The following is a 10,335-nucleotide window of genomic DNA, read 5'->3' on the forward strand; positions in this document are numbered from 1 at the left end:
AAATCTACAAACAACAAATGCTGGAGAGGGTGTGGAGAAAAGAGAACCCTCTTGCACTGTTGGTGGGAATGTAAATTGATACAGCCACTATGGAGAACAGTATGGAGGTTCTTTAAAAAACTAAAAATAGAACTACCATATGACCCAGCAATCCCACTACTGGGCATATACCCAGAGAAAACCATAATTCAAAGACTCATGTGCCACAATGTTCGTTGCAGCTCTATTTACGATAGCCAGGTCATAGAAGCAACCTAAATGCCCATCAACAGATGAATGGATAAAGATGTGGTACATATATACAATGGAATATTACTCAGCCATAGAAATGAACGAAATTGAGTCATTTGTTGAGAAGTGGATGGACCTAGAGACTGTCATACAGAGGGAAGTAAATCATAAAGAGAAAAACAAATATCGTATATTAACGCATGTATGTGGAACCTAGAAAAATGGTACAGATGAACCGGTTTGCAGGGCAGAAGTTGAGGCACAGATGTAGAGAACAGATGTGTGAACACCAAGCGGGGAAAACTGTGGTGGGGTGAGGATGGTGGTGTGCTGAATTGGGCAATTGGGATTGACTTGTATACACTGATGTGTGTAAAATTGATGACTAATAAGAACCTGCAGTATAAAAAAACAAACAAAAAAACTAATACTAAACTTTCTTTGGATTATTTGTATAGAAATATGTTAATATAAATGTTTCAGACATTACATGAAATTTCTAAAAAAAAAAAAAAGTACTCAGTGTATAGCCCATCGACTAGCTTATGTAATTAATCCCATTAGCAATTAGATATTACGTTTTTAAAAAGTGAATAGAAAATTAAGTACCCTATTTTAATATTGATTTCTGTTCCAGTTATTATTATTAGGCCATCATGCTAATAAACACTATATATATTGAAATAGAAGGTATTTGCTTTTTATTTTTCTCCACTTAGCTAGTTATTAAATATGAATTCTTTGCTAGAATAGTCAGAACCTCTGAAAGGCGCTCAGATATGAAAAAATGTGAGAATTTTTTTCTGAATCAGTTATTTACCTGATTTTTTGGTGAACTGCCTGACATAGAATTACTCTTTATTAAGCACTTTTAAATGATTATTTAACCCTAATAATCTTATTTATTTCGCATTTTGGCCATGTTTTTAGTATAGTGCTAATAAATGAGGATTCTGGCTTATCATATCCCTTTATGATAGTCTCTAGACATTTTTAAATAGTTTTCACCTTTGATATTACCTTTCAGTCCAGACATGTTTTTTCTTTTATCGGTAGACAACTTGAAAGGTCAATGTATTTATTTCTCTCTTTATTTTTATTTTGAAGACTTTGCATTGACAGTCTTCTACTATATCTTGAAGAGACTCAGAAATGGAAGGTACAAAGTGTTACAGAAACACCAGGCATTTCTTTTTAGCCACTGACATATTCCCCTTGGTCACCAAGCCTTTGAGACACCTTAGATGTCAAGAGTTTAGTAAAAGAACTGCTTTCCAGCTACCGTGCTGTAATCTTGGGAATAACAAGAAATTAATTTTGAAAATAGTTTGTACTCCATTGAAGAAAAGCCTTTATAGAGTTGAGATATTATTATCACCATTATTATCTCTCTGGCTAGACTCTTATTTTGTTGATAGCATTCATGCTTTACTTTCTTAGCTACCTTAAAAAACTAAGTAAATATTTTATGAAGTTGCCAATTGCAGTCTACACATTTGTGTTTCTTGAAAACTCCTGATTCAGGGATCAAGTTCCATCAAATGAGCTGGGCCCAAATCCATCAAGACTAAACTTACAAATCAGCTACATTCATTTAAAGAGGGAATGAGAGTAATGGATTTTAACCTCTTAGAGCAAAAACTGTAACTTATTTTGCATATGGTACTGCAAAGAATGCTATTGGAAAGTAGATAATAAATTGTAACCAAACCCTCAGTATATTCACCAGTGAATAAACAAGAAGAAAAGTAGAAGATGTTCTTAGACTACATGGTGACCTTGAGACTGAAATGATAGCATGGACATTTTCCCTCTAGATCTTTACTCTTGAATATTCACCAAAGTGGAAGACATTTGTTGAGTTCACTGGGTTTTGAAATATATTTTTTCTATAAAAGAATCTTCTCTGTAGTAATCAGGGGCAGTTTTAAGACCTACATCCATAAAACAAGCTGAGATGATTCCCCGAGTTTTCCAATAGTCAATATTGAATGAAAATTGAATGAATGTTTTAAATATTGAATAAATTCATTACCAGCAATTAAGCTGATGTTTCTGTTTTTTCCCCAGTTAGGAACAACTGACAGTCCTCTACACTCCAATTTATCATTAAAACTCTTTGCCAGCCCATCATGTGGAGATGTGGTGTCCTCAGTTGTAGCAACACAAGCTTTAAACAAAGAACTTTGCTTTCAGTGGTACATTCCTCCCCTGGAAAAGCCTCCAAAGGAAACAGAACCTATGGTATGTAATATAATTATAAAGCTAAATCTTACATTTGGATATAAAGTTTAATGAAGCCATTATAACTTAAAGAGTAGAGAAGATCCTCTTATCATATAGAGAGAAATATACAGCAATTTAGAATCTATGTTGTCTAGCAGAATGAATGTGAAATAATTGAGATCCTAGAAAAGTTGGATTCATGTTGATCATTTTCCTTTTTCCTGAACTTAAAGAGAAACTTTCCAATGTGTCACCATTACATATGATGTTTAATATTTTTTTGTAGTTATCCTTTATCACATTAAGGAAATTTTTTCCTATTGCCACCTTAATAGGAAGTTTTATCATGAATATTTTACTATGTCTATTAAGAGGATTTTATCATTTATCTCTTTTAATATAGGAATTGATTTTATAATGTTAAATCAGCCTTGTGCTCCTGAGATAAACTCATATTGGTCATGATGTATTCATTTTACTAGATTCAGTTTGCTAATGTTTCATATTGAATTTTTGCCACTGTTTTCAAGAGTAATATTGGACTATAATTTTTCCTTTTTGTGCTATCCTTGTCAGATATTTTCTGTATGAGGCTTTTGCTAGGCTCATAAAATGTATTGATAAATATAACCATGTTTTTCTGTTCTATGGTGAAGTTTGTGTAAGTTTGGAGTAAACTTTTTCCTCAGATATTTGCTAAGAGCTCATCAATAAAGCCCTTGTGTTTTTGTTGTGAGATAAGACTAGTGATGTAATTCTCCATAGTTAGAGGCAGTCTTTAAGCAATAGTACTAATGTACTGGTTATCAGAGCTGGTATCTGTTCTGATTGGGCTAATATCTGTTTTGATGGTTAGTGCCTTTGTCAAACCAAGTTTTAATTATTTTAACTATCACCCCTGTTTATACAACATTGGGATTTTCTATTTCTTCTTGAGTCAGTTTTGCTTAAGTTGCTTTTTCTAGGAATTTTCCCATTTTATTTAAAATTTCTCTCATATTTTTAAGCTATCTGGTGTATTTGTAGTGAAGTATCCCTTTTCACGCCTTATATTGCTTATTTGTGCACTTTTTTCTTGGTCATTGTCACCAGAGATTTCTCATTAATTAGTTTTATTTTGTTAACCCTAAATATCTTCCTTCTACTGTTTTTTGTGTGTGTGTATTCTTTTCCTAACCACTGACTTCTTGAGATAGATATTAGCTCAATATTTAGTTCTTTCTTTTCTAATCTATGCATTTTAAGGCTATCAGTTTCTCTCTAAATATTGCTTTGGCTTCATCCCACAAGTTTTATTATAGTATTGTCATCATCTTTCAGTTAAAAATAACTTTTAAAGTTTCTATTGTGATTTCTTCTTTGACTCGTGGGTCATTTCAACATGTTTCTAAGTTACAAACTATATGAAGCTTTTCTAGTTATCTTTTTTTATTTATTTGTAGATTTTTTTGTTCTGTGGTAATAAAAAAATGCTCTGTATGATTGATATTTGTTGAAGCTTGCTTTTTTTTTGCCAGGAAGGTGTTTATTGTGTAAATATTCCATTGCTTTTAAGAAGAATGTGCTCTCCTCAGTTGTTGAGGCAGTGTTGATATATGTCCAATAGGTTAGTTTGTATAGTCTTGTTCAGATACTCTATATTCTTGGTGATTTTTCTATTTTTGTTTGAAAATCAAAACAAAAGATCCCACACGCCTCGGTGGGATTTATTTTTTTTTAATCAATTACTGTTGACCCTTGAACAACATAGGAGTCAGGGTGCTGACCTTCCTCACAGTTGAAAATCTATGTGTAACTTTACAGTTGGCTCTCCATATCCACATTTTGGATTCAGTCAGCCATGGATTGTGTAGTATAATCATATGTATTTATTTTTAAAAATTCTCATAAAGTGGGGCCTGTGCAGTTCAAACCTGTGTGTTCAAGAGTCAACTGTACTGAGATTTTAACATTTAATTCTCTCACTGAGATTGCTGTTGTTTTGTTTTTTCTTGTAGTTCTGTCAAATTTTACTTTACCTAATTGGAGGCTTTGTTCTTAGGTGCAAACAGATTAATAAGCATTGTGACTTCTTGGTGAATTCATTGACTTCTGACCTTTTCGTAATAATGATTTTTCCCTCATAAAGTCTGCCTTGTTTGATATTACTAGAGGAAAGTGACTTTCTTGTGGTTGTTATTTTCATAATATTTCTTTTTCTAACCTTTTGCTTTCAACCCATTTGTGTACTTGTGTTTTAATTTTTTTTTCAAAATATTTATTTTATTTATTTATTTGTTGGCTGCGCTGAGTCTTAGTTGTGGCACGTGAGATCTTTCATTGTGGCGCTCAGGCTCTTCATTGCAGTGCACGGGCTTCTCTCTAGTTGTGGCATGCAGGCTCCAAGGTGCACGGGCTCAGTAGTTGCGGCGTACGGGCTTAGTTGCCCCGCAGCATGTGAGATCTTAGTTCTCAGGGATCTAACCCGAGTTCCCTACATTGGAAGATGGATTCTTAACCACTGGACCACCAGGCAAGTCCCTTAATTGTATTTTTAAATAAAGGTATACACTTGGATATTTTAAAATACAGTCTGACAATATTGTATTTTGACTAGAGAAGTTAGTCCATTCACACTTAATGTAAATAATAATATATTTGGTTTTGAATCTACCATATTATTTTGTGTTTTCACTTGTCTCAGATTTTCTGTTTTCCTCAGGTTTTCTGTCTTTCTCCCTTTTTTGGGATTGATTACTTTTTTCATTCATTTGTCCTCTCTGAACTTTGAAATTATGCACTCTTTTGCTGTGCTTTTAGTGGTTACCCTCAGGACAACATACATACTTATCAAAGTCTAAAGTTTCTTTCTTTTTTTTTTTTTGAAAGATTTATTTATTTTTGGCTGTGTCAGGTCTTAGTTGCAGCACATGGGATCTTCATTGAGGCATGTAGGATTTTTTTTCGTTGCAGTGCGCTGGCTCTTCATTGTAGTGTGCAGGCTTCTCTCTAGTTGTGGCATGCAGGTTTTCTGTCTCTAGTTGTGGCTCCGGGGCTCCTGAGCACGTGGGCTCTGTAGTTGTGGCACATGGGCTCCAGAGCGCATGGGCTCTGTAGCTTGTGGCGTGTGGGCTCTAGTTGAGGCGCGCAAGCTCAGTAGTTGTGGCGCACGGGTTTAGTTGCACTACGCCATGTGGGGTCCTAGTTCTCTGACCAGGGATTGAACCGGTGTCCCTGCATTGGAAGGTGGATTCTTTGCCACTGGACCACCAGGGAAGTCCTAGTCTAAAGTTAATTATTGATCTTTATTCCTCTAATGACTTAAATGATATTATTGTACATTTTCTTTTTTTAACCAAAATAATATTATTTTTAATTGTTTTATACAAGAGTTATTTTCCTTTAGAATTTTCTACATATTCATCATTTGCTTTGCTTTCTACTCCCTCTTGCATTTTAGACATTCCATTTAGGATCACTTCTTTCTGTTGAAGTACATATTCTGGAATTTCTTGTGGTGAGCATCTTCTGGAGGCAAACACTCTCAATTTTTGTTTACCTGATAAATATCATTGTTTTACATTTATCTGTGAAATAAATTTTTATGGAGTAAAGAATTAAAGATTAGAAATTATTTTCTTTCAGTACATTCAAAATGTCATCTACTCATTTCCATTGTTCTCTTGAGAGTCAAATTGTTGTTGCTTTAAAAATATTCTGACTTCTTTCACTATACACTTTTGAGACTTTGTCTTTGCACAGTTTTACTGGGAATGGTTTTCTTTTATTTGTTTTGCTTACATTAGTGTAGTGGTTAAGAACACAGACTCTAGAGCCCTCAGAATGGAGCAAATCAGACTCCTGTTTTGAATCCCAGCTCTGTTACTTAGTAATTTTGTAACCTTCAGTAGATTAGTTAACTTTTCTGGGACGGGGGTCTAACTACCATCTTTTGCAGAGGAACCTTCCACTATAGCACTCCTTTGATTACTGCTCTCCCTAAGAAGAGCCTCAGGCTCTTTCCCATAAAACATTTGCCATATAGTTTTACCCTACTCAATACCTTTTTTTTTTTTTTTTTGGTACGCGGGTCTCTCACTGCCGTGGCCTCTCCCGTTGCGGAGCACAGGCTCCGGACGTGCAGGTTCAGTGGCCATGGCTCACGGGCCCAGCCGCTCCGCAGCATGTGGGATCGTCCCGGACCGGGGCACGAACCCGTGTCCCCTGCATCGGCAGGCGGATTCTCAACCACTGCGCCACCAGGGAAGCCCCCATATACATTTTAAAATAATAAATCTGTGGTCTCTTTGGGGGAATTTAGTGCAGTAGTTTTCAAACCAAATTTCCAAGACTACTCATGGGTCATGGAGTCAATAGAGTGTGTCATGAGTAGTATTTTTTTTAAAGAAATTAAGTGTAAGAAGGCAATATCAGAATGCATCACCTACAGTAAGTGAAAATGTTTTTTTCTGAAACTTTTGTTTCATGACAGATACTGTTAAAAAGAACATTTCTAGATTGACATTCGGCATCCTGACGAATTTGTTTACTTGCTGGCAGGAGAACCAACAAGGTGTGATAAAAGAGTATATCCATTCAGAAAGGGTATGGAAAGATGACCTTGTTGGGAAACAGATTGTTTACCCAAATAGTTAGTTTTAAAAAATGAGGAACAAAGTATAAAGTTCATTTCACAAGGTTGTAGAAATATCACATCCCTATCAGTCTGGGGCAGGATGATCTTGGGAGTTAATGTTAAGACTGCATCTGTGGCTGATAGTTAGAATAACGAGGTTTCATGAATCAACAGTCATGTCTGACAATTAGCATGGGCGCATGAACTGGTGTCAGACAGAGATTAGAAGCGGAGCACCAACTAACAAGTTCTGATTTAAACAGGTTGCTTGAGTGATTTGCGTAAGGCACAGAACACACAGGTTTTTAAAATTAATTAATTTATTTTTGTCTGCACTGGGTCTTCATTGCTGCATGTGGGCTTTCTCTAGTTGTGGCGAACAGGGGCTACTCTTCGTTTTGGCGCGTGGGCTTCTCACTGGGGTGGCTTCTCTTGCTGTGGAGCACAGGCTCTAAGTGTGTGGGCTTCAGTAGTCGTGGCACGTGGGCTCAGTAGTTATGGCTCACGGGCTCTAGAGTGTAGGCTCAGTAGTTGTGGTGCGTGGGCTTAGTTGCTCTGCAGCATGTGGGAGCTTCCTGAACCAGGGCTCGAACCTGTGTCCCCTGCAATAGCAGGCGGGTTCTTAACCCCTGCGCCACCAGGGAAGCCCCCAGAACACACAGTTTTCCTATTTTAGTTCAGGGACATTTTTCCCCCTTTGACAGTGAGTATGTATGTATTGGGTCATGATAAAAGATTCAGTTGATGCCATAAATCTCAGCTACCAAATCAGGAAACGCTGACTTGGGAGGGCTAGATCTTCTCAGACCTAAGAGTCTATTTTTTCAGAAGATAACACTGAAATTTGTGTGATGCTTTAAATATTCATGTATGTGAGCATTCATCTATTCATTATCTTAGACCTTTAGTGTGGAGTTTAATGTTGGAAAAACTGGGTGAAGCTCATGAAACCCATAGATAATAGCAATAATGAACACCAATGTAGAGCTTACTGTGTTCCAGGTATTTTACTTCATTAACTTCACAGCAACTCTATGAGGTAGGTACAGTCGTCCCTCAGTATTCAGAGGGGATTGGTTCAGAACCCTCTCAGGTACCAAAATCCATAGATGTCCAAGTCCTTTGTGTAAAATGGCATAGTATTTGCATATAAACTATGCAATCCTTCTGTATACTTTAAATCATCTCTTCATTACTTATAAAACCTAATACAATGTAAATGTTATGTAGATAGTTACCAGCACATGGCAAATTCAAATTTTTGTTTTTGGAACTTTCTGGAGTTTTAAAAATATTTTTGATTCACGGGATGTTGAATCCACGGATGCTGAACCCATGGATCCAAACGGCCGAGTATTATCATTAGCCCCATTTTACAAAAGAGGAAACTGAGACCCAGGATGGAGGAATGCTAGTTGACAATGAATCAGGATTGGAGCATCTCAACACATTGTTGAGTTGGAGGGAAGCAAACGACTGCAAAGGCTGTTGTGTTGAAGGCAGCTGGACAGCCCAAGGCATGTTCTTCAGCGGCCACAGAAGATGTAGGCAGACAAGCATGATCAAGTGCAAGAAGTCTGATCAAGCAAAGCACTGAAAAGCAAGACTCCATCTGGCAAGTAAAAACAGAAACTTGGATAGAGCTGAAATAGTTCTTGGAGATAAGTTTATTCAGAAGTCCAAACAGTCTGGGAACAAGAAATATGGAGCCAGTGCTCTTTTCTGGAGGGCTTTAAATCCCTAAGAAGAGCAAGACTCTATCTCAGGGTCCCAAAGAAACAGGCTGTGCATTCAAGACAAGCTCAGGCCTAGCAGGATAGCGAAAGATGAGCTAGGGTTCCTGGGAAAATTATCAAGTCTTAACAAAAGCAAAAGCCCAATGTTATCAACTTGGATGTTAGGAGTGCTATAATTTAGAGGTCATACAGATGCCCAGGACCTCCCTCTGAGGTCCTCTGGATTCTGGGACTTGTTGGCTAAGTGATTAACTAGAGCCTGGTCCTGCAGATGGGGCCCAAAATTACATCCAGCTTCTGGAAACTGGGGAAGACAAATCTACATAAATGAGGCAGGCATCTGTTAGTCCCTGGCCCTTGCAGAGTGTGGTCAGGAAACAGCCCTGCTGGCATCCCCTGGAAGCTCATTAGAAATGCAGAATCTCAGGTCTCACTTCAGACCCACTGAATCAGAATATTCGTTTTACTTGCACATTTTAGAATGTGCAAGTAATGTATGCACATTTAAGGTTGAGAAGCACTGGTCTAGGTTGGTGCTACCAGTGAACTTACAGCTCTCATGATGACTCTCCAAGAAGTTACTCCATTGCCACTTTATATAGTGGGCTCCATTGGTAACCTCTGACTTTTGGTATCACCCAGGTCAAATGTCAGAACTGAAAGGAAACTAGGAGAACACCTAATCGACATTCTCATTTTACAGATGAGGAAGCAAAGTTCCACAGGGGTAAAATGACTTGACCAACACCACAACTCATTAGTAACAAAAATAAGAATGTGAACCTAAGTCTTTTCATTCTTAATATTGATTTCTTTACAAACCACATATAGCTCAACTGCTTACTAACTAATGAATAAAGTATTTATTGAGTGCATACTATGTGTCAAGCATTTTGTTAGGTGATTAAAATATCAAGATGAGGAAATTACAAATCAGCTCCATCTAGTGGAAGAGGGATTCATCTTTCACTGTTCCTGGGCTGTGAGGGCAAGACAATTTTTTCTTTTTCTTTCTTTCTTTCTTTTTTTTATTGAAGTAAAATTGTTTTACAATATTGTATTAGTTTCAGGTGTACAACATAATGATTCCACATTTGTATACATTACAAAATAATCACCATGAAAAGTCTAGTTATCTGTCACCATACAAAGTTGTTACACTAGTATTGACTATATTTCCTATGTTGTATATTACATCCCTGTGACTCATTTATTTTGAAACTGCAAGCTTGTACCTCTTAATCTCCCCCATCTATTTTACTCATCCCCCAACCCCTCTCCCCTCTGGCAACCACAAGTTTATTCTCTGTACCTATGAGTCTGTTTCTGTTTTGTTATATTTGATCATTTGTTTTGTTTTTTAGAGTCCACATGTAAGTGAAATCACGTGGTATTTGTCTTTCTCCATCTGACTTATTTCACTTAGCATACTACCCTCTAGGTCCATCCATGTTGTCCCAAATGGCAAGATCTTGTTATTTTTTATGGCTGAGAAATATTTGATTGATTGATTGATATATTGATAAC

At 36.7% G+C, this 10,335-nt stretch overlaps 1 protein-coding gene across 1 annotated transcript in view; it reads left to right on the forward strand.

The window, feature by feature from the left end:
* CFAP54 (cilia and flagella associated protein 54) overlaps positions 1-10,335 on the forward strand; it is a 296,564-nt gene that overhangs the window by 237,473 nt on the left and 48,756 nt on the right. Inside the window, exon 64 of the mRNA XM_028490464.1 lies at positions 2,302-2,475. Within this exon, the coding sequence (XP_028346265.1) occupies positions 2,302-2,475 (174 nt within the window). The remainder of the gene's footprint in view (positions 1-2,301; positions 2,476-10,335) is intronic.

The sequence above is a fragment of the Physeter macrocephalus genome, chromosome 6 (genome assembly GCF_002837175.3).
Source record: "Physeter macrocephalus isolate SW-GA chromosome 6, ASM283717v5, whole genome shotgun sequence".
NCBI lineage: Eukaryota > Metazoa > Chordata > Mammalia > Artiodactyla > Physeteridae > Physeter > Physeter macrocephalus.